Source organism: Ascaphus truei, chromosome 4 (genome assembly GCF_040206685.1).
Source record: "Ascaphus truei isolate aAscTru1 chromosome 4, aAscTru1.hap1, whole genome shotgun sequence".
NCBI lineage: Eukaryota > Metazoa > Chordata > Amphibia > Anura > Ascaphidae > Ascaphus > Ascaphus truei.
Genome location: NC_134486.1, coordinates 286,152,978 through 286,178,113, shown reverse-complemented (window position 1 = coordinate 286,178,113; position 25,136 = coordinate 286,152,978). Strand labels below are relative to the sequence as shown.

The 25,136-nt window shown below is 47.3% G+C and overlaps 1 protein-coding gene across 1 annotated transcript in view; it reads left to right on the top strand.

The window, feature by feature from the left end:
- Positions 1-16,038: 16,038 nt before the first annotated feature.
- SEC63 (SEC63 protein translocation regulator) overlaps positions 16,039-25,136 on the top strand; it is a 50,255-nt gene continuing 41,157 nt past the window's right edge. Inside the window, exon 1 of the mRNA XM_075597566.1 lies at positions 16,039-16,301. Within this exon, the coding sequence (XP_075453681.1) occupies positions 16,178-16,301 (124 nt within the window). The 5' untranslated portion in view covers positions 16,039-16,177. The remainder of the gene's footprint in view (positions 16,302-25,136) is intronic.

The following is a 25,136-nucleotide window of genomic DNA, read 5'->3' as shown; positions in this document are numbered from 1 at the left end:
TCACTTTCATATGTTCCGCCGACCGCAGGGGACAATGCTTCAGGTGCTGGTCGTAGAAGTGCCGGTATATTATGGTCACTTGAGACCCGGTGTCCAATAGAGCAGCAGCATAGACTCCCTCTACTACCACACGTACGATGGCCGAAGGGCCCACCTGACAGTAGCCATCTCCCCCTGGAGTTCCTTCGCCTGGGCTCAGGTCAGGAGCGGCTTCGGGAGGCGTGGGGGTAGCCTCGGTGGTTTTGGCTTCTGAGGTCTGCCTCTGACAGATCATAGTCCTGGCCGAGCTTCCTTTACGGAGCGTTTCCTTTTCTTGGGTGTCTCCATTAGGGCACTCTCTAGAGAAATGGCCTTTCTGTCCACAGGTATAGCAGACGACGTCTTTGAGGTCCAGTCGTCTTGGGTAGGTGGGGGAGGATCTCCCCGAAGCCCGCCCTTTCGTTGAGGGCGACTTGGGTGGCGCATCTTCCTCTTTGACAGGGGTCTTGGGCCGACGAGCGGACGCTCCCGGGGTGGCACTGGCCGGAGGATCTTTGGCTTTGGTGCCTGCATGCAGCTTGGTATAGGCCTCATGCCCTTTTACGATTCCCAGAATGTCCATGAAGGTAGGGGGAGGTCCCTCCTTTAGTGAGCACCTGATCATAATCACAATGTGATGCGTGGGGATGGCCCCTCGGAGGAACTGCTTGCGCCGATATTCGTCCATCTCTGAAGATAGGATGAGGCCGCAAGTTCGCAATTTCCACAGGACCAGCTGGATGCGTTGTAGGAAGTCGGACAGGTCTTCCTTCTCCTTCTGTCTGAGAGCGTAATACTTGAACCACAGCTCGCTCTCCTCTTCCTCCTTGCCATAGATCTGGACTAACAAGTCTACCATCTGGTGAGCAGAGAGATCAGGGTCTTGGTCACGCTGTGCACTGACCATGGTGGCCGCTGGGGGTCGTAGACTTTCCAGGATTCTCTGCCGTCTGACCGTTTCAGAGCAGGGCCATTCGTCGATCACCTTGAGGGTGTGCTCCTTCCAAGAATCGATACTCTCTTCGCCTGTGGGGACAGGGACCGTCCCTGAGAACGCCTTCAATTTCCTATAATTTTGGGCTTGAGCGGACGTAGTTATCGCTTCCACTAGCTGTGGGAATGTCACTCCTAACAGGGAGCCGTCATTGTTGGAGCCACTGGCTATCGCTGCTCGCTGCCTGTTAGGGGTTGGGGTAGAACTGTTCACGGACCGGTTAGTAACCGGTGATGTGGCCGGACTGCCGGCCCAACTGGTGGCCCCTTGCCTAGCATCTGAAGAGAAGGTCACTCTGGGTAGGGATATATCTGATCGGATGGGTGTACTGGCGGCCATATCTCTGTCGTCCCAATCCTCATGACTGGGGAGGGAAGTGACGTGACTGGAAACAGTTCCCGGGTAAATTAGAGGGCATCCGTGCGGCAAAGTCTCTGGTAGATACACTACTCGTGGGCCTCTATCAGGAAGTAAAGCTTGTTCAGTGGCTAGCAATAGGGTATTCTCTTGCCGGTCAATGTCATAGTGCTTGCTGTTGAGGCGGGCGTCCGCCAGACCAGGTAATGTCCTTACTGCGCTGCAGACAGTAAACATGGAGACATCAGCAGGCACTCCGTCTACGGCGACCACGTGTCGCAGAAGCTCTCCTAGCTTTTCGGCCCAGTCGGCCACTTGTTTGGGCGTGAGCGCAGACATGCTGACTGACAGGGTAACGGTACTACAAAGTGGGGCACCCCAGGACTCTCTCAGCAGCGCCTCCAAATGTAACGGGTATTCCCTATGAATACCGCCGCTACTACCTGCTGTGCTACCTGTTGGCTCTCAGGAGCCTAAGCCTCCGCTTGGGGAACCTGGGGTACATACATATCATACATCTCTAGGTGCAACGCCTCCACCTGGGAGGGATCCCAACGGTGTGGGAGGAGGCCCTCACAGGAAACAACCACACAACACGAACGAATATAAAACAGGACTGGCTTTACTGCATGGAAACACATATATCACTCAATAACATCATAATATCATCATGCGCCACGGTGGGCGCTAACCACACTGGGTGTCACGGCGGACACTAACCACACTAGGCGTCACGGCGGACGCTATCACCTCTAGGCGTCACGGCGGACGCTATCACCTCTAGGCGTCACGGCGGACGCTACCACCCACAATGTGACCCCACCCTGTGTCCAGTAACCCCCACCCAAATGTCTCGTACTCCCAGAGTCAAATACCACTGTGCATATGTGTGTGTGACTGCGCAGCCACTATGTTTGGTGATAGGCCTGGTTGGTGCACGTGAGTTGCAGGTTACCTGCCCGGGCTCCAGCCACGGATACCGCGATATCAATCCGCACGATCCGACGGGGTCCTCCACACCGCGTGGGTTGAAAGTCCAGCGCAAACAATGTCTCTCCTGGTGTTAGGGTCTTTGGTGGTGTTCTGAGCCCAGAACCCACCTCGCAGGGCCGCACGGCTTCCGCTCTGTGTCCCTGACTACTTGACCAAATAATGGGGCAGTGTCCCTATCTAGGGCCTGTCCCTAAGCTCCACAAGCTATTAGGTGACTCAGGACCTAACTGGGACCTTGGGGGCTGCTGGCCTATGCAGAGGGTCACTGACCCCTGCATCCACCTCTTACCCCTAGCTGGTCCGGATCCTGAGTGCCTGCGTAGCTGCAAAACCCCGGGAAATGTATCTAACTGGGAGCAGGGGAATCCGGCCTTCTGATTGGCTCCCTGGCGTCAGGTGTCTCTGCCCCAAAGCACCCTGGGGGCTGGCAGTCTATTCTCGCGCATGCGCGAGCTGTCTGAGCCTCCCGCGCTGTGCACTGCCATTGCGCATGCGCAACAGCCCTGTGTATGCGGCGCCCTGCTTCCCGAGCCGCCGGGCCGGTGGCAACGCGATCGCGGCCTTAGCGACGGCCCGATCGCGTCCCCGGCAACCGGCCTGCTCGCCGCTCGCGTCCCTAGCTACCAGGGATCACTATGCTTCCGCTCCAGCCCGATCCACACGCGCGCTCGCAACTGGGAAGGAGGGGGTGAGTGCGCGAGGGGGGGGAACCTGACTACACGCGAGGGGGACCTGGCTACATATGTAATTTCTGTATAGCTGTGGACACAACTTCCAGTGTTATTGGAGCCCCTAATTTTATTTGGGCCATCCTGTGCTGAAGCAGGGACTTATTGAGCCACCTGTCCTGAAGCAGGGATATTCTGAAAACCTGACCTGTTAGGGGGTCTTGAAGAGTGGAGTTGAGAACCCCTGATGTATAGTATTCAATGAGAGACAGGATCCGGTAGCACTCAAAATGTATAGCAAGAGTCAAATAGATATTTAAAGTCCTATTATTATTGCAGACATGGTGCCTGTCACGTTTGGATAATTGATAGTATTCAATGAGGCCATGTGGCCAGTCCCTATAGAATTCTGCAATTACGAGGGGGGGAAATGCAGAAACAGAACAGCAGCAGCAGCAGTCGTGATGCAGAATTCCTGTAGAAAAAAAACCAACTAGCGTAGGACAGACACAGAAAAGGCTTGGGTGGGTTTGAGCCCCAGGGACACAGGATATGGAACATGTATTCTCTTATCTTTGCAGTGATTCTGTTGCATCCTTAGTGGGCCACATGCTTGAATTCCCTTTCGCTTGAATTCTTTTGTACAGTAGAGGTGTAGTAGCCACAGTGGAATTTTCAAACAAAGCATGTCAATTAAAAGAATATTGCAGAATTAACAGAAAAAAAAGCTTGTAAATGCTTTATGTCTGAAGAGATTAATTTATACCCCTAAATTCGGCTGGTCCAAGATCAGCCCCAAATGCCTAACAAAAGGACAGTTTTCATGATTTTTCTTATTAACATATAAATAATTTAGCTTTAATTATAACAAAAACAACTTGCTTGTGTATGTATTTTCCTAAAGAAATTGCTTTTTGGTGGCTGCTGAGGACTGCACATGGACCAGCAAGTCCTAAATAGCAAAAGTGGTAAAGCTGCAGACCAAGCAATATCCTACATGTTTTTTTTTAAAAATAAATCAGTTCTGTACTATGAGAAAATACTTGTAGATTTTTTTAAACAACTCTGAATGACATTTTTAATGTATTATAATGTAAAAGCATTTTTTGTTTCTATAGCAACCATTTACAAAGTCACATCCCCTTCCTCTTCTGAAAAAGGCTCTAGCACACCTATTTTTGAGCCCTGTCCTCTCTCTAGCAGTGAACCAATTATATCTAGTGACTGCCTGGTCACATGATCTTCCCCACAGAACTTTGCATCTTTGGTCCTCTTCTGTTGCACTGACAGCCATTTAGTGAACCCCCCGAGCCGAATCTCTGCCGATCGATCAAAGGAGAAAGGATCGATCTGCAACTTAGCTAATTACTTATCATTGTGTGGATTGTATTGATGCACATATTAAAGGAAAAAAGAAACGGCAGCTTGGACTGCTGTTTTAATCTGAAGAATCAATAATGTCCTAATAAAAAAAATTGCACATTGCTAAGGCAGCAAAAGGGGTAAAGATCAATGAGGACGTCATGTGGCATTCAAAACAGCTGCATCATTTTCCTTCCCTCTTTCCCTTTTATAATTATATTAGTCCTACCAGGAATAGGGCGTAACATTTGAATTCTTATGGTATAGTCTTAAGAGAAGTCACGACATCTTGGTAATGTTCTGTATTTTTTTTCCGACTCAATGAAGCTAATTAGATGAAGCATGCACCTCAGAGCTGTGCGGTGGATTGTATTTAATGATATTTTACCTCCGAATAATTGGAAGCAGAGAGTTGCAGTGTGATCAAAAATGTTATAAAGTTGAATATCTATTTTTGTTATATCCCTACACACTAACATACTCTACAACCTTCTGTCTACCATGTGCTGGCTCCTCTAATCAATGACACACAAGCTCCGTGTTCAAAACAAGGACACTGAACACTTATTGTAATCAACAAGTATAATAAATATATACAAAATGAATACTTTCAAAAAAGTGAAAATGACAACATAAAACAAGAATATAAGACTGGACAAGAAGAAAACTCCTCTCAGAGAAGAAGGCTGCTGCTACTGTTCATGCATTTTCCCCGTAATTGCAGGGACTGACCACATGGCCTCATTGAATACTATCAATGATCCAAAGATGGCGGGCACCATGTCTGTGTAGCCAGGTACCCTCCGGTCTCCCCGGTCTCCCGTTTCCCCCCTCCTTACCCTCAGTATGTTATGCAGGGCAAATGGAGTTGGCGGTGGTTCTTGCTCCAGGGCGCCGCCATGTTAGGTGTGCGCACGCACGAGCATAGAGTCGCGCGAACGTGGAAGCGGCGAAGGCCAAGAAGAGCCCTAGAAGGTTGCGCATGAGCGGGGCAAGGTCGCGGTGGCCAATAGTTGCGCAGGCGCAGTGTCCTATGCGCATGCGGTCACAATGTTAATCAGGCAGCTCAGAAACTACAGCTCCCATGATGCTTAGGGAGAAAGCTGCCTGGTGACTCACGAGAGCCAATGGAATGGCTGGATTGCTTCCGAAGGAAGAAAGGACTACTGACTGCTGGGAGAAAGTCAGGAGTTAAGACCAGGAACCTGAAGGTGCAGGTTAGGTCCACGGAGCGGTGCTGCAGGGACTAGGCCAGAGGTAAATCCCCAGGGCCCAGTTAGTCCCCTGAGCCACTGTAGAGAAGTAACTGTATGGTGTAGGGAACTGCCTTAAGACAGGGACTCCTTCACTGTACTCATAGAGAGAGATGTTGCAGGACAGTGCCTGACTGTCAGTACAGCACGTAGCTGAAAGAGCATCTGACTTCATAGCAGAGACTATTTGCAAAGGGATCATCCGGCTGGGGATCCCTCCCCTGGGGAGTCAGCATGTGTATCCATTCCTGCAGAGCAGCGCAGTGCGTCGTGGGATCACGTTGCGGAGATGCTGATTATCTAAGGATTCTCCTGGTTAGGACAATAACCAGGAAGGTAGTATATTAAGTGCACCAACGGGCCCCAACACAGGGAAGCGCTATCCCCCCCACATTCACATTAACTTTATAGCTGGTGGACACTCGGTGGTTAAGTGCCCTGGCACATTGGTACACCAAGGACAAAGGGTGATGCAATGACTGATATGTGATGTATTGCCATGATTGACATGCGGGATGATACTCTGATGCTTTTGATGTAAGGATGTTATGTTCTAATAAGGTTACCTAATTTACAGTACATGCTCAGTAAATACTATTCTCATTCAACTGTGAGTGTATTTACTGTATGGTTGTTCTGGCGAGGGCACACTCCCACCACGTTGGGATCCCTCATCGGTGGAGGCGCTGCACCGAGTGTAAGTACACCCCAGGCTCCAAGTGGCGGAGGTTCGGGCCTCTGGTTAGCCTCACAGGTGACAGCAGTACCAGTAGTTATAGTACCCTAGGGGTACACCCGCTATATCTGCAATAATAAAATAACTTAAAATGTCTATTTGACTCTTGCTATACATTTTGAGTGCCACAGGATCCTGTCTCTCATTGAATAATATACATCAATGGTTCTCAACTCCAGTCCTCAAGACCCCCCCCCCCCAAACATGTGAGGGTTTCACGATATCCCTCGTTCAGCACAGGTGGCTCAATCAGTGGCTCAGTCGAAGAGCCACAGCCACCTGTGCTGAAGCAGGGAATCCTGAAAATCTGACCTGTTGGGGGGGTCTTGAGGACTGGAGTTGAGAACCCCTGCTATACATCACCCAGTGAATAGAGAACTCATACAGTTTCCGGCCTTTATCACTGACCTTTCATCAGATGATTGATGTGGCCTAAGAAACATAGAAATATCTCAATACATAAGACAATGTATCAGACAATACCGCAGTTTGTGGTGTTAAACCCTTTCCTTTGGGAACTCAGGGGTGCAAGGTAGGCAGTGGAGCACATTAGGGATCTGTACTAGGACCGATGCTCGTTAATATCTTTATTAGTAACATTACAGAGGGTATGGGAAGTATGCCTTTTTACAGATGACACAAAGATTTGCATAGGGTTAACACTCCACTAGCATAAAAAAATAATAATTCATGATTTAAGTAGAATAGAGAAATTATCAAGAATGTGGCAAGCAAAATTTAATAAAAAGGACAATATACAGTTTGTGAAAAAAAATATGTATTAAAACATCTATTGAAACAAGTATCTTCCACAATAGGCTTACCAAGTTCATGAAGACTCTGCCCTTTACAAAGGCTTCACTTGTTGCCGGAAACATCGAGTCTCTAAGGCAGTGGTTTCAAACATTTTTATTGGTTAAGGAACCCCATGTAAAATTCTGAGGAACCCCCAACCCTTTCTAATAGTGTGTCCGAGATCAGATGCATTTTAAATTCTTCTGTATTTGGTACAATTTTAAAATGACCTGAAAATTACAGGAAACCCTTTAGGGAGACGTGGGAAACCCAAGAGTTCCTAGGAACCTTCGTTGAAAAACACTGCTTGCTCTAAGGTGTCAGCCATTACATTCTTCTCTAACTGGTTTTCTCTATATTATTTGTATTCTTATAGTTGTTGTTTATACTTACCCCTTATAATTACTAATATTATGTCTTTTGATTATGCCTAGGACTTGGTAATCCTATTGTGAACGGCACTTGTTTCAATACATTATAATACATATTTTTGCACCAACTCTATGTTGTCCTTCCCCCCCCCCATCATCATCTCATTCCCGCATCATTATCTTCATCATCTCCTCCTCATCCCCCACATATCCACTCATCCTGTTATATTGCATTTCTTCTTACCTCGCGGTCTAGAGAGAGGTAATACCAGATACATATTTGTCCAGTATTACCTCAATTTTTTTACCGGACACAATGTCAAAATACTGGCCTGTCCGGTTCAAAATTGGACACCTGGCAACCCTACCCAGGAGCATCGGGGGGGGGCTGACCAGAGGTTGGGCCCAACTTTTCCCGGCTGCCGATCCTCTCGTTGCCACAGGCCCGGGCTCTCCCCAGCTGTGGGTCTGCCTCTCTCTCACTCTCTGCCGCCGGTGCGCACTGGGCCTCTCTGACGTAGACGCGTGGCGGAAGCTGCGCACCAGCATGAGAGGCTCGGCGTGAAACAGTGAGAGAGACCTGCAGCTATGGTGATCCAGGGCCCGGCGGCAATGAGAGGACTGGCCCAACTACTTTGTCTGGCCACTGGGCCTCAGCTTTACCCAGCTCTGGGCCTCCCTTATTGTGCCCCGCAGGGCCTCTCTCTGACCTTGGCGCGCACACGTGAGAGAGGCACGTCATGGCCCGGCATGGGACAGCAAGGGAGAGAGCAGGACAGAACAGCATGGGAAAGCCCAACAGACAGATTTACATTGGAGATGGAGTAGGGAGCGTTTCTAACCATATGATCTGTTTGTAAGCTGAACTCGATGGACATGTCTTTTTTTCAACGTCACCTACTATGTAACTATGCTGGTGGTTTTTTTTCCATTGTGTTCCGTAGGCTCCCCGAGACCAAATTTAGTAACTGCTGACATCTTAGTCTTCAAAACCCAATAATTTTATTTTGCCATGTTTCTTTAATTATTCAAAAAGGTTATTAAATGTTATTCTATATGATAGGTTATATGTAATAAAGAAAACGGTTTATTTGGAAAATGTAAGCAGTACCACAGCAATAGTATTTTAGTTACATACGATAAATGAGTACAAGGTTTCACAAAGTCTTAAAAGATTTTAAGGGGTTCCATTGAGCACCATACATTTGTGACAGGTTCCATAGGTATTGAAGGGCTGAAAATTATTGATCGATGTCAGTGGTTTTCAGCCTTTTTTTGGCTAACTAACCCTATCATTATATTGTGAAATTCTGCAGAACCCCAACTCTCTAAAAGTCTGTCTGAGATCAGATGCATTGAAAGGAACCCCATGTAACGTTGCTGACTGCAACCAGGATAAAAACCCGCAGGGCAGAAGTAGAGAATGATACACCAACCTTGGCCTGGGAACTGAGGTCTAGGATACAGGAGTAGTCAGGTCCAGTTCCCGGATCGAGGCATGCAGCAGAAAGGATAGTCAGATACAAGCAAGAGTCCAAACACAGGCAAGGCAAAAACAGGATCAAAGGCAGAGCTTGGTAGGGACAAGGCACAGGGTACTTTGCATGAGCAAAGACAGGGAGCAACTGCCTGCTATTCAAAGCCCAGTAGCTGATGCAGGCAATTGAGAGGCCAAGAGAGGCTGTCTTCCTGCCAGCAGCCATCTTAGGTGGGACATGGTAGTGACCTGGTCCGCCAGCCATCTTAGTATTCTGAAAGAACCCTTATACCCCCATCCCTCTCTAATAGCGCATCTGAGATCAGATGCGCTGTAAGGAACCCCAACCCTCTCCAGTAGTGTCTGAGCTCAGATGCATTATAGGGAACCCCAACACACTCTAATACCGCATCTGAGATCAGATGCATTATAATTTTCTGTATTTGATACTTATTTTCAATTGCAATACTTCAATGAGCGGATCTAAATCCACGACTGGCGTGTTGTCACGCTGTGCTCACCACAAACAATGCGTGACCGCAGGGCCGAGGTGGGGATGGATATAAACACAACCCATAGCCGCGTGGGCACGTCTGGAGTGTAGATTGGTCAAGGTAGCCGGGTCTGGGTTGGAGAGGTACAGATAGTCGATATACTTGCCGGGGTCTGGGTTGTAGAGGTACGGATCATTGCAGGTACTATTAGCCAGGGTCCGGGTTAGAGAAGAGTGGAGTCCAAAACAAGCCGGGTCAATAACAGAGAGCTGCGAACAAGAGGATCAGACAAGACATTGGATTATGCTCAGCCAATTTGCCAGTGGGGCAGCATAAGTAGGAGAGAGCAACCAATGAGAAACCTGCAGCGTGGAGGTGCGTCAGCAGCGAGGGACGTGGTTGGTGACTCCGGAGCAGGGATCAAGTGGGATGATGATTCCTGACAAGGTCTGTGGAGGCGGGACCTGTGCGTGTCGAACACACGCCGCGTGCCCCCGACGTCGGCGCGAGGACACAAGCCGGAGGAAGAGGCATAAAGCCTGTAGAGGGGTGCGCGCGCCGTTTGAGGAGTGGTCCCCGAAGGAGCGGCGTCCCCACCGGCGGCGGGGAGGGCGGGAGTCCCGGCAGCGAGCGGAGGTAACTCCCCGATACTTACACGTGTAAAGTAAACAGATAATTTATTTATTTTTATTTATTTATAAAATATTTTACCAGGAAGTAATACATTGAGAGTTACCTCTCGTTTTCAAGTATGTCCTGGGCACAGAGTTAAGACAAATAATACATGGTTACAAATACAGTTACATAAATGAACAGGGTATACATTATATACAAGACATTGCATGCACAGTTAAAGAAAATATATGTTATGGGCGTATGTAGCAGTTTACAGACCAGATTAAAGTGTGAGACAGCCTTAGATTTGAAAGAACTTAAACTGGTGGTGGATGTGAGAGTCTCTGGTAGGTTGTTCCAGTTTTGTGGTGCACGGTAAGAGGAGGAATGGCCGGATACTTTGTTGAGCCTTGGGACCATGAACAGTCTTTTGGAGTCAGATCTCAGATGATAGGTGCTACATGTGGTAGGGGTGAGGAGCTTGATCAGGTAGCTGGATAGCTTGCCCATAAAGAATTTAAAGGCAAGACAGGAAAGGTGAACTTTGCGCCTAGACTCTAGTGATGACCAATCTAGTTCTTTGAGCATTTCGCAGTGATGTGTGTTGTAGTTGCATTGGAGAACAAAACGACAAATTGAATTGTAGAGGGTGTCAAGTTTGCTAAGGTGGGTTTTAGGTGCCGTGCCATATACTATGTCTCCATAGTCAATAATTAGCATTAGCATCTGCTGTGCAATACGCTTTCTGACCAGGAGACTTAGGGAGGATTTGTTCCTGTAAAGTACCCCTAGTTTGGCATAGGTTTTGGTTGTCAGGGTATCAATGTGCATCCCGAATGTTAAGTGGGAGTCAAACCATAAGCCCAGGTATTTAAAACTGGTAACAGGAGTTAGGGTGGTGTTAGTGTTGGTTCTAATATGGAGCTCAGTCGCTGGAAGCTTTACAAATTTAGTCTTGGTCCCAAATACCATTGTTACAGTCTTGTCAGTGTTTAAAAACAGTTTGTTTTGGGAAATCCAGTTTTCGAGTCTGAAAAAGTCAGACTGAAGTATGTGTTGAAGGTCAGAGAGGCTGTGGCTGTGTGCATATAGGATTGTGTCATCTGCATACATGTGTAATGAGGCTTCCTTACAAGCTGTGGGAAGATCATTAATGAACACTGAGAAGAGTAGGGGCCCCAGAACAGAGCCTTGCGGGACACCACAGGTGATATCCAGGGGGTTGGAGTTAGAGCCTGAGATGGACACATGTTGGGATATTCCTGATAGGTAGGACTGAAACCAGTTTAAATCATGCTTCCCTATTCCAGAGCTCTGGAGTTTGTTAAGCAGGATAGCATGATCAACTGTATAAAAAGTCTTTGCAAAATCTAGGAATACTGCACCAGTGAGTTGTCCCCGTTCCATTCCACACTGGATTTCATTGCAAACTTTTAGCAGGGTAGTTATGGTGGAGTGTTTGGGACGAAACCCAGATTGGTATTGGCTAGGGAAATTTGTCTTGGTGTAGTAGTCGTTTAATTGGGAGTGGACACATTTTTCCATGACTTTGGATAGTATTGGGAGAAGGGAGATTGGTCTGTAGTTTGAGACAGTGTTTTTGTCCCCACTTTTGAAGATTGGGACAACTCTGGCAGTTTTCCAGGTCTTAGGGATATGGCCTGCAGACAGGATAGAGTTGACTATGGAAGCAATTAGTTTGGCAATGGCTGGGGCACCAAGTCGTAGGAACCTAGATTGTAGTAAGTCAGGTCCGCATTGGCTGCTTAGTTTTAGTTTGAGGAGCGCTTGTGTAATCTCCTCTTCAGATACTGGGCCAAATTGAAAATCGTGGGCGGTGTTGGGAGGGGGTGGGGCTATGTGGGCACTCCCAGGATGAGATTCAGGTTTGTGGTTTGGGCTGCGTTTCGCTAATAAGTTAGTGGCACACCCCACAAAGTAATCATTGAATGCATTTGCAATGTCAGTGGGGTTTGTCAGAGTAATATCCCCCTTAGTGATATTACTTGGTTGTTGATGGTTAGGAGGCTGGAATATATTGTTGATAACCTTCCAGAAGTTAGCTGGGTTTGATGTATTTTGGTGGAGATTGTCAGAGTAATATTGTGCTTTTGCGTGCCTTGTGCACATGTTCCGCAAGCATCTGTATTGATTGAGATCCTTGGTAGTTTTCCACCAGGTATCCCTGAGCTGGTAGAGTGCAATAAGGTCAGTTGTAACCCATGGAAGATGGGCCCCCCGTACCCTTATTTTGCGTAGTGGAGCATGGGTATCGCAGCGTTTTAAGAACTCGGATTGGAAATAGTCGAGTGCAGAATCAGGGTCGGGAATTAAATCGATTCTGTGCCATGGGCAGTTGGTAAGGTCATCCAGAAACTGTTGTGGGTTAAAGTTTTTAAATGTTCTAGTGAGGAGAACTTTAGGGCTTGAATGGGGCGTTTTAATTTTCCTTACACAGTACACTATTGCATGGTCACTGAAAATGTCCGGAAGGATGCCAGAGGATTGGATTCTGCTGGGGTTTGAGGAGAGAATCCAGTCTAGCAAGGAATGGTTATGCGATTTCAGGTTTGTCCGTGTGGGTTGGGAAATGAGTTGAGATAGGTTAAGTGACTTGAGTTGTGTCTGGATTTTATGGTTTTTAGGGTCAAGCCAATTGAAGTTGAAATCCCCTAGAACTAGCAGCTCACGCTTCTCGTTCAGAGAGGAAATGGAGCCAAGAAACTGGGTGATATCAGCCAGGGATTGTAGAGTGGCTTTAGGGGGGGCGGTAGATGCCAGCGAGCAAGATGGGCTTAGAAAAGGGGAGGCAGATTTTGCCAACTAGAATTTCAAAAGAGCGTGGGCTTGGGGGGCAATTTAACAGTGTAAATTGTAATGTGTCTGCAATATAAAATAACACCCCTCCTCCTCTCTTTGACCTATCTCTCCTAAAAATTGAGTATCCCTGAATGGCAATATTTGCATCAGGGGTTTTATGGGTTAGCCATGTTTCAATAGTGAATAAATATAATCAGGTTAACTGAAGGCATAATCATACACGATCCTGTGAAGATATAAAAGTGGTGCCGATTTGCAGGAATCACAGTGAAAAGGCAGTATAGGGGAGAGGAAAAACAACCAGTAGGATGAACCAAAAAGGATATGTGTAACGGTGTTTCCCCCACCCTCTGGGAGATTCTGCCATTACATGGTGTATGGTGCATGCTACCTGTTGGCTCACAGAATGCCGAGTTGTCCGCCGATGGTATTGGGGGCATCTGGACTGGCTTCTGGGGTACATTACCGTTTTGTATCTCTTTAGGTACAGCGCCTCCATCTCTTGCAGGCTCCAGCAGATGTGAAGGCGATCCCTGCAGGAGAACTCACCCCACTCCCCCTGATAGATTGCAGACTCAAGCAGGAGTATAATTGAACACAGGAACACTTTATTCTGCAGCAGGCACAGCATACACAGAATACACACTTCTTTGGGGCTTCACCCTCAGGATGTTCTCTGGCCACACCAGTCCACGGCCACCTGAGGCAATCCTTACCTCCCTAGTAGAGTCTTGGGTAAGGTCTCACTCCTCGCTCCTATGGAGAGAACTCTCCCTCCTCCCACCAATGACCCACCGTATTCCCATCTATCAATAGGAACCGTGTACGGTCCATAGTGGGTGCATAGCCCTAAAACATGGGGTCCCACCATTTAAGTACCTGTCCTACAGGAGTAATAGAACATGAGGCATCAACCTCTGTGTCCATCCTAGATGACTCCCTGGATGTCTGCAACCTACCGGACATAGAGTGGTCAGATCCCACCCTAAAGGATGTAGTAGATCCCCTTACAGAGATCCTACCAGAGGCAGGTATCTCCCCGTCAGACACCTCCTCAGAGTCCATCCAATCCCTCCAGTCCTGGGATGGTTACAGGACCTTCTTGCGGTCCCGGACCCCTGGGGTGGTATTCTTGGGCCCTGCAAGGGCTTGGGCATGAGCAATGGTAGCAGGGGGTATGGCCTTAGGCTTATTAATGTCTGTGGTCAAGTCCCTGGGTTTGGGCCTGCTACGGGCTGTACCAAAGGAGGGCTGTATTACCTCAGAGGGACAGCCCGATTTGGAAGTTCCTCCCCGATGCCTAACGGTAGGGTGCTTCAGCTGCACCCGTGGTGTACCGTATCTGGTCCTGCTGGCGTGTCTTCAACCGCTCATGCGCAGTACAGATGTACTGTGTAGCAATGGATCGTAGTGCCTCCAGGCGTCGTTCCAATTGGAAAGTGATGCAATGAAACAGCAAAAAGATTGGTGGGACTGCAAGCCCCTGAAAAATGAAATATCACCGGGTTTGATACAAAAATAAAAAAAAGTGTGTAGCGGTCATGTAAAATGGCTACAGTCATCTCTCCTGCTGACAGTAAGGCCTGGTAAGTTGTGGGCATGCCAGCAGTAATTATGGAGGTTTGCCCTCACACCCTGGTGGGGTGCCCTGTGTATGGATGGGAGTGGTCACATGCTCTGATTCCATAGTTAGTGATGTCAGAGGTGTGTCAGCTTCCAGAGTGTACATAAGGCACAGCACTGTGTCTAAAAGAGTTCTGCGTTCTATCTGAGTTCTGGGTAGTTCTGTGTTCTATCTGAGTCAAGTTCTAGCAGATGGTTATGTTATAGTAGCTGAAGAGAAGACTGTGTCCAGGGACCTGGCACAGGGCAGAGATCCCTGCGGGGATAGGGAATCCCTATTTAAGGAGAACTACACTTTTCAAAGGGGAGCACTGACTGAATATGAGTGGCTAGAAAATCTACTGTGTGGGGCAGCTAGCCCACTCAGGCAATAAAGATGTTCTCAATCAAAAACCCTCTCGTGTACATGTGTGGAGTGAATGTACAGGGAGGAGCACCACCGAGGAGTTCCTCGTCAGGACCATCCCCAAGTGACCGAAGGGACCCTGATGAGGTGGAGGCGCTGCACTGGAACTAGGTAGGACTCAGCACACTACCTCAGCTGCCTGTCTGGACGGGTTCTCCCCACACACCATCATGCGGGAGACTCAGGAGTCCTGTTGCCAACAGGTGCACCACCAGACACTATCACACTGTAATGGGGACCGGTTAGACCACAGGGGCCAATGTGAGATTGGGTGGGTCAGGCCGGGCCAGAAAAACCGTTACAAGTGTAATGTTACATACTAAAAAAACAAGTAACACATATACAAACAAAGACTCTCCTCCCACGCGTTTCACGCCCGTAAGGCGCTTTCTCAAGGAGTATAAAGGGTAACAAACATAGTATTTATACCCCTCCTTAACGATCAGAAACATCTGATAATAATAAACAATTACAATAAAAAAAATGGCATAGACAGGTGATTCTAATGTCTGTGAGAGCCTATCAGACATTGCCACAAGGGTAGTTTGTAACATCTTAAATAATTCTCTAATTAAATCCAACTTTATTTCATTAAATTCACAATAAAGAAACAAAAATCATAATTGACCTGAAACTTGCTGGAAATCCTTTAGGGGATGCGTGGGGCACCCCTATTGATAAACACTGCTCTATGTAAAAGAAAGCACTGGATTTAGTGATTGTAAGAAACTATGCTGTAGAAGGTTTATACCCTGGTGTGAAAAAGACAAAACTATTGAACAGAAAGAAAACTACTGTATATAGGCCTTTTCCCTATTTACAGGACATCTCCCGGCTCTCAGGACCACTACTTCATGCAACTTTACACTTGATTGTAACCGTGGTCCAGAAACTTGCACTATCAGCCATTAAGGTTCCAGAGCCGGTCAGTTACGTCACTCCCTTCTCTTCATTCCGTGATGACGCGCTCACACAATGAACACGTCTCCCAGGTCCGCTCGCGCTCTCGCGAGGCTCTGCGCGCGCCGTCGCGATGACGCGAGGTGTGGGCGTGTCTCACAGGAGGAGGCGGCGGGGGTGGGGCCTGTGCCGGGTTCGGCCGACGGTCGGCGGGTGTCGCGCGGTGAGTGCGTCACAGGTGGGACGCGCACGGGTTCCGGGGCTCTCCCGGTGAGGTGGCGGTGCAGGGGCAGCCATGGCCGGGCAGCAGTTCCAGTACGATCATAGCGGCAACACGTTCTTCTACTTCCTAACCTCCTTCGTTGGGCTGATCGTCATCCCAGCCACATATTACCTGTGGCCCCGGGACCAGAACTCGGGTGAGTGCGGCGGCGTCGGAGGCGAGAGGGGACAAATACTGCCCGACAACTGTGTGTGTGTGTATAATATATATATATATATATATATACATACATACACACACACACACACACACACACACACACACACACACACACACACACACACACACACACACACACACACACGATACCATATGCATGTATCTGTGCACACATTGTGTGTGTGTATGTATTTATATATTTATATTGTATAAAGTATCTGTCTATACTTGTGTACATTTACACACGTGAGTGTGTGTATACACACACACACAGACATTGCCTCTGTCAAAGGGACAGCTCATCTGACAGAGAGGTCCCAAAGCACAAAGTAAACACACAACACCAGCAACACAGGATGCAAACACTACCAGCTGTGATGAATCTGGACATAGGAGCCTGTCACCCATTCAACAAACCTACATCTGGGACTGAAATATACTCATGAAGAGGCATGTGGGACATGTACTCTGGAACATCAGTGGTACACAAAGGCACACATACACGTCTTTTCCCACACAACTGAAACACCAGGGATGCACACAAGCGCCTCTTTTCCACATTCCCTGAGCAATTGATGTATCAGATGTTAGCCTGTTCCCTCCATCTTTTTACACCGGGAACATGGCAACCTCACTGTGGCACTGGAGGGGTACGTGTTAACGATAACAACATCAGGGGACACTTTGCACAAGAATATTAGTGACACATACAAATATCTTACTTTACACAACTGAGATATCCGGGACATACTGGCAACAAACATCAAGCTCTTCATCACCCAAACCTCTTCTTCCTCGATACGGACACCAGTGTAGCAGGTGCTTATACTAGATTAGATGATACATTGACGCAGATTACCTAAGTAAGAGTTCTTCCTAGTAAATGACTGTGCAAATTGGTGGCTCTTTTCTGACATGTCCTGCTACCTCCTATCTACTCTGCATGCATATTTTGGACTTCAACCTTTAACCTATTCATTGCTGGTGCTTCCTGAAAATATTGTGTTTTTCAATAAGTTCCTGGCACATCTGTCTCTAAAGAAGGTATCATTTGTTAGGGCTGTATTCATTTAATATTGCACCTAACTTGAATGGCGGTTTTCCAGCAATCTCGCTGCGATCTGCAGTATCGGTATTGTCAAAAGCTCCTCTGTCTCAAATCCATACAAAGACCATTTACTGGCCGTGGCCATTTGTTTACTTTGGAGTTGTTTTGTGCTTGATGCATTGCATTCTGGGTTAATGGGAGGTGAAAAAGCATTAAATCAGCATTCTCCCGAAGAAACAGTGATTCTTTATTTTATCGATATCAGTTGTTACCATAGCAACCTCTGTTGTCTTAATGAGTGTCAATGGCCGCATTGGAAGTGGACGAACCACCGGTGTTGTACGGCTTTTGTGTTTAAATCTGGGGGGCCCCTTGTTCCGTAGCTGCTTCATTTAGTTATTTGGCTTCTATCGGGACATTTAAACAGTCGTCCAATAGGAAGCTGCAATGGATAGCATTGCGTTATCTAATTGCCTATGGGAGCCGCCACACTTTGCGGCCATATTGAATTCCCGGAAGGGGAGGAGAACAATGGCAACTAAACCTGTGACTATCTCGGGACCCTGGACCTAAAAATAACGCGGGACATTTCCAGAGGACCCCACCAGTTCCAATGCTGTTGAAAACTACTGGTTGGGAAAAGCGACACAAGGCCTGTATAACCCACTCTAGATTAAAGGTTTCAATGTTTACACGGGTCTGGATTTCCTTCTGCCAAAGGGGCCAAAGATAGTGAAAACATTAGCCCCTTTTGTCAGAGGAGTTTAAAAAAACAAAAAAATACAAGTTTAAGTATTTAACAAAAAAATAATACTTTTTAAACATGTCTCTGGTAAATGTTTTGTTAATGTCTTTTGGTGATGAAATCGAGAGTCCACAAACAAAATACGGTATGTTTTAGTAGCCCTGAGATGAATAAACAAGATGGTTTATTTGACCAATGTCTATAGGAACTATTTTAAGGTTGGCCCACAAAGCCAGAGGTCAGTTGTTGTTCCTATTCTGCTCTTTGTGCGCAATTAATTAGTCACAAATAAACATTGAAGCAAAACCTATACATTTTTAACAAGAAAATAAAATAGTTACTTTAGGGTTATTGAACCTTTCTAAGGCTTTGGTCCCGCTGCGTCCGGTGGCGCACGCGGCCCCGGGCCACCAGCTCATTTCCTCCAGTCTGGAGGTCCCCGCTGGCTCCTTCAGACATGGTTGACTGCGTGCTGTGACGCGTCAGCCGGCCGATGCTGCAAGCTTCTGGTGATCTGAAGAGCTGACGCGTCACGTGGTGCAGCAGTCAGCCAATGAGGGAAGGGAGGCGGCTACGCTGTCTGTGCAGCCGTGCATAGCGCCCCCCCACTCCTCTGGTGCCCGTTTCGCAGACTGCCCCTGCTCCGGGAGGGGGGAGAGGGACTGACAGGTGAGGGGGGGGACAGCACGAGAGCCCTCCGCTCAAACCACACCCCCAGCTCCCGCAGGGAGCGGTCAATTGCAGGGGCTATGGGGCTGCAGCGGAGCTGAGGGGCTGCAGCGGAGCTGAGGGGCTGCAGCGGAGCTGAGGGGCTGCAGCGCTATGCTGTGGGATTGTCCCGCCCCCTCACATCATGGCCGCGCCCCCCACCCATTTTGGCCACGGCATCCCCCCCGCGCCGGAAAAAAATCACTGCAGATCGCGGTGCAGTGAATTGCACGCGGCAAGCAAGGCGGCCGTGCGGGCGCGTGCAGCAGGGCCTTAGCCTAAGGCCTTGGCCATGTTAACTGCTTGCTGAAGCGTGCTGACGCGCGCTCCCGCTCAGCACTGAGCCCCTACAGCCGCAATTAGAGCGGCTTTAGTAGGGTCTCGCCTACGCTTCCGCAAGCGCGCGGAAGCGTAGGTCTTAGCAGATTTTAAAATTCCCCTGCTTGCCGGCGCGACAGGCCGGTCATGTGAGCGGTTCGCCCAATGAGGGCGAACCAGCTCCGTGACGCCACTGGCCCACCACCGGCCCGCCCCCTGACGGCGCGCAGGGCAAGCAACCGCAAGGCCAGGGAAAGCACCTGCTTTCTCTGAGCCTCAGCGCGCCAGCGGGGAGCCTGGCCGAGGCCTAAGGCTGCACTTACAGTGCCGGCGACGGTGACTTCAGGCTGCGGTTGCTGGAAAAATCAATTTGAGACTCCCAGCGATCGCGACCAAGCCGTTGCGCCTACTATAAGCGCACGCGACGGCGTCAGTACATTTGTTTTGATGCAACGTCGCTGTCGCCGTCGCTGCACTATAAGCGCAGCCTAAAGATGCCAATTACACAGATAAGCTTATACATTTTTATTGTAGGTCGGCTGCTTCATTGGGCACACAGGCTCAGAGGAGCTTGAAAAATGTTGATATAGAGCCCTGCAAACCACAGTCGCACTGTATAAAAAGCCATAGGGTGCTGCTTAGAAAGTCACAGTCCCACCTAGAAACCTGTGCTGTATTTCCAGAATAACCGAGAGCTCAATGTCCAACATTTCTACCCTTTGTTTTAAGGTACTGTATGTTTAATATCTTTTCATGTTGAGGACCAAAAAGCACAATGCCGAGTCGCACAGTATTTCATAAATGGCCCTTTTTATCAGGTTAAGAGATCATATGCACATGAGGTAAGAATACGGTGGTTCTATAGTTTTAGGGCTTAGGACGATTCACAATTGGGTACCATACCCAAGAGTCTCTTAAATTCAGCTCTTTTGTCTCTTAACTGAAGAGCTGCTCAAACCATTGAATACATACAGTCCTAAAAGCAGTATGCTTGTAAAATATCTCTTGCAGGCGTCCTAGAGTTGTTAAAACGACAGTTTTTCATCGTGTATTCTGAAGTTGTGAAACCTACAGGCGTGTAGATGAGTGGAATGAGGGAGTTGGCGCAAGCCAAAGTTAAGTGTGGCTACAACAAAACCGTTTAATAGTTAGGTATCTTTTTGAAGCCTTTTTTCATTTTTTTTATTTGTCGCGTGACTGCTGGGTCACATGCGAGGTTCAGCCAATGAGGGCGAACTGCTCACGTGATGTCATTGCCCCGCCTTCCCGTTGCGCACGTCATAGGAATCCTACAGGCACATGGATCGCTTCTCGTGCCTGCGCCTACTATATCCGAGGCCTAATGTGGAGGTATGGTGGTGGGGGGAAATGGATTAACTTGCAAGTCCCATGTATTGCTGCTTCGTTCCAGAATACTGCAACAATGTCTGCATGTGACATGTCTTGACATGTGCAGGTCCTACTAGCCTTTATGAAGTGCAAATTCCTTAAGGGTTGCGCACCAAAGTCTCGCAAACTATTCTAAACAGGAGATTTCTCAGGCAACTAGCTGCATGAAGCTTTTTCATTATTCACCCATACTTGTGTGTCCCGGTTACGCGGTTGGATCCGTTTTATTTTCATGGCTGTTTAAAACCATTTCTCTCATCATGTTGCTGTGGGTAGTTATTAGTATTTATTTGTTGTTGTTGCAAATCTTCGAATTACTCATTTAATATCTCTCCTTGTTACTGGTTTTCAGAAGGTGCCCACATCTGTCATATAATGGGGAATAAAAATGATATACAAATAAGCTGATGTGAAACAGGTTTGCAACTCAATGAGTAAGGAGGTACCTGTTAGGCGAGTTACGAATTAAAGGTCAGAACAAGACACTCATTTGTACATTTTGAAGCATTTAACATATCCCCCAAACTTACTTCACCCACTTGTCTTGTTGGGTAAAGCAGCAGTCCCTCTTGTACAGTTTCTTTTGTTAACCTCTGCCCCCTGCTATATTCAGCTCCCGTGACTCCCAGGCTCCTAATATTTACCTGTGGCGGTAGCATGTGGCTGTTATCCCTCGCAGCCTAGAACCAGAATTGGACGGCCGATAAGAATCACTTTGCCCACCGTGTCTTCCCAGTTTTCCGTTTACTGTAAAACCTCAGACCCGTGGTTTGATCCTTTGCTTTCATGTTTAAGATAACTTTGTCTATCCCCTACCGAGTTGAGAACCCCTGCCCTGCTGTATTTGCCCCCATCACATCTGTTGGGAGGCTATTCCATGAATCTACTACCCTTTATGTGGAGAAATACTAGCTCACCTTTCCCTTTCGCTTGCCGCCCTCCAGCTTCAGAGACTGGCCTCTTGTTCTACCTTTTCTTTTTTTTGGAATATAGTTCCCTCCTGTAATTTGAAATATTTCACTATATAAAAGGGTTCAACAATCATATCCCCCCTATTCCTCTAAGCTGTACATATTTAAGCAGCAAAACGTGGAATCGTATGTTTTTTTTGTTTGTTTTTTTAAATAAATCTGTTCTGTAGTATTGGATAATAGTGTTTTTTTTTTTTTTACATTTTTAATTTTATTCAGCTCTTAATGCAATTTTGAATGAGTTTTAAAGCATCTTTTGATTTCTATAGCAGGTTTAGCCCACCTTCCCAACAGTGAAAGATCACTTTCCTGTTTGTGATAATTTGTTGCCAATATTCCCAGCAGTTTGAGCTGTAAATTGGAACCCATAGATAATGTAACCTTAGTAATATAAGAATACATTGTAGTTGCTGAGTTATATTGACGGAAGAATTGATTGAAACTGAAAGGCAGCCATTATGTTAGGCACACACTCAGGATTTTTTTTTTTACAGATTTATAACAGGAACAGCAAACAATTGCCATCTTAAGTAAGAATATAGAATTATACATTGTCGCGTTTTACATATACAAATGACATATTGCGACGATCATCAAATAATGCCGCGGGGTCATGTGATGGCATTTGACGCTCTTCACCATGGTGACGCGGGATCCTTTGATGCTGCATTAAATTTAAGGGGAGGCGCGACCCAGGGGGAGAACAGGCAGAGGGGTGCAGTGCAGGAAGTTTGCGCACTCCTGCTGTAGATTATAGACCAGAGGTGAGCAACTTATTTTTCAATGTAGCCACAGGTGTGGCGAATGAGAAGTGAAAATTGGCTCACCATGCAAAAATTGAGAAATTAGGTTGCTCAATCGAACATTTAAAACGCACACTAGTCGTCTGCTGCACTCACCTCCAGCACTATCACCTGCTTCTGCGTTACTCACCTCAGCACTATCACCTGCTGCTGCATCACTGACCTCTGCACTATCACCCGTTGCTGCTTCACTCACCTCAGCACTATCACCTGCTGCTGCTTCACTCACCTCAGCACTATCACCTGCTGCTGCTGCTTCACTCGCCTCAGCACTATCACCTGCTGCTGCTTCACTGACCTCAGCACTATCACCTGCTGCTGCTGCTTCACTCGCCTCAGCACTATCACCTGCTGCTGCTTCACTGACCTCAGCACTATCACCTGCTGCTGCTGCTTCACTCACCTCAGCACTATCACCTGCTGCTGCTTCACTCACCTCAGCACTATCACCTGCTGCTGCTGCTTCACTCGCCTCAGCACTATCACCTGCTGCTGCTTCACTGACCTCAGCACTATCACCTGCTGCTGCTGCTTCACTCGCCTCAGCACTATCACCTGCTGCGGCTTCACTTCGTTGACTCATTCAGAAAGCGGAAACCAGCACACGCCGTCAGGAAAAAGTTTATTTTACTGTGGGAGCTGGCAAACTCATTCGCCACACTTTCATGGCCAATTCGCCACTTGTGGAGATTGGCGACAAGGGTTGCCCACCTCAGTCATAGACCATCAGTAGCCTTTTTTTTGTGCAATCTCCAATTTATTTACGTCCTTCCAGTGATATGGTCTCTAGAACTGAACAAATGACTCTAGTTTAGATCTATAAAGTGGTTATTTCTCCATATAAACCTAACATCCTGCTGGCTTTTTGCATTGCGTTGTTACATTGCCCGCCTTCTTTTAAGTCTGCTAAATAGCAGTTTACATTATAGGGCCATTAATACTGTATTCTGCTTTTGGATGTTTGTGACCCAAATGTGTTATTTTGCCTTTTTGGCATTAACCCCAACTGCTTTAAGCTGCATATGAGGCTTCTGGGTAATGACACGCCATCGTGGCTTTATTTGCTTCCTATCCAGTTGGAACATGGATCATTCCCAGAGATTTATTTTTTCTGCTACTTTCCATGCTTGTGCGGGAAGTGCAAATTCGGGAAGCCCATTGGAAAATCAAAGTGACACAATCAGCCTGCTCATTTACATGTCATTACCCTGAATCCTTGTCTGCACTAATGGGTTTCTTGTCATCTTTGTACTATGGAGGGTTTTTATCACATTGTTTACCCGCTATAACGTTTTTGTCGAATATTTATTAGTACTAAAGAAAGTTATTCCAAATTATTAGTGACAAAGACACCTATGCATATACTAAAATAAATTCTGAAATGTCCGGGATATTGCTTTGCGCATGTACACCAAGAAATCGTGTATTTCAGTTGCTTGAATAATAAGTGGCATGGAAGAATGGAAGAGGGCCCCCCGCTGTCCTGTGCAGGCTCCACTCCTAATTTGTCCATATGTATTTAAACTTTGAGTGGAGCTCCTATACTATAGTTGTGTGTATCCTCACGGAAAGGACATTTGAAGAATCGAAAGAGACTGGTGAGGTTGATGCTATGTGAATGGTCCGTCACATATCCGTTCAAATTCCTGTCTCTCTGTCTCTCTGTCTCTCTGTCTCTCTGTCTCTCTGTCTCTCTGTCTCTCTGTCTCTCCCCTTTTCTATCTTGTTGTTATTGTGTTCTGTTGATGCAGAGGTTTGGTGGTGGTGATCTTCTGTATTTATTTATTTTAGTTCTCGTTCATATTTTAATCTAGAACGGCAAAAAGTAATAAACTAGAGGGATAGTTTGGCTCTCCATTTCCCTTAGACATTCACCCTTGTATAATATGTCACTTCGCTTGACTCTACACGTTTTTATTTTTTTCATCTATTCCACCTTGCTTTATTTGCTTATCTATACTCTGAAATATGAGAATGCAGGAAATAGCTGAGCACTGCATGAAAATAGGGCTGGAGGCTACTTAAAAATAAAAAATGCTTTATTGAATATGCATAATGGCAAAAAATACAGACAGGGTCCTCTGACGCATTTCACGCCGAATGGCGCTTTATCAAAGAGGGCATCAGGATATTTTTGGGGGACAACTGCTTGCAAACCTATACAACAGGTTTTATTATTATTATTAAAAATTTTTTTTTTTTTTTTAATGTTTGAAAAAAATAAATTCTGCCAAACTTCACAAGGTTTGCATTTATTTAATTACACGCACTGGCAGTCCAGGATCCTTGTGGCTACCCTGAATTGTATGTATGTATGTCCTGGGCATAGACATGGTTTCTGCCCCCTAGTGGAGCCAACAGGGCGTTGTCTACCTTCACGTGCTGATCGGGACTCCCTGACATTTGGTTGGGATACTTCTCCTATCCTCCTGAACAAGGTATGGCACAAGCCAGGGGTGCAAAAACGTTTTGGGCGCTGCGCCCCCCCTGCCTGCTGTCCCCCACTGCTTGGTGTCCCCCTTACCATTTGTTCAGGCGTCAGATGACGCCACGGGGTCATGTCACGTCATTTGACGCCGCATTGCCATGGCGATGCGTCGCCCGAAGCCAAGGTTAGTGAGTTACAGAGGCCAATTCAGCCAATGTTGAATTGGAATTGGCCTCTGTAACCACCGTCCCCGCTGACGCTGAGCCGGGTCTCCTGCATGTACGTGCGGGAGGGGCATTGCGGGTAGTTGAGCGCGCGGGGAAGTATAGGTTTTTGGTTTACTTGAGCGCGGGTGTCCCCGCACGCACAGCGTGAGCGGGGACGCAGCCTAAAGGTGCCAAC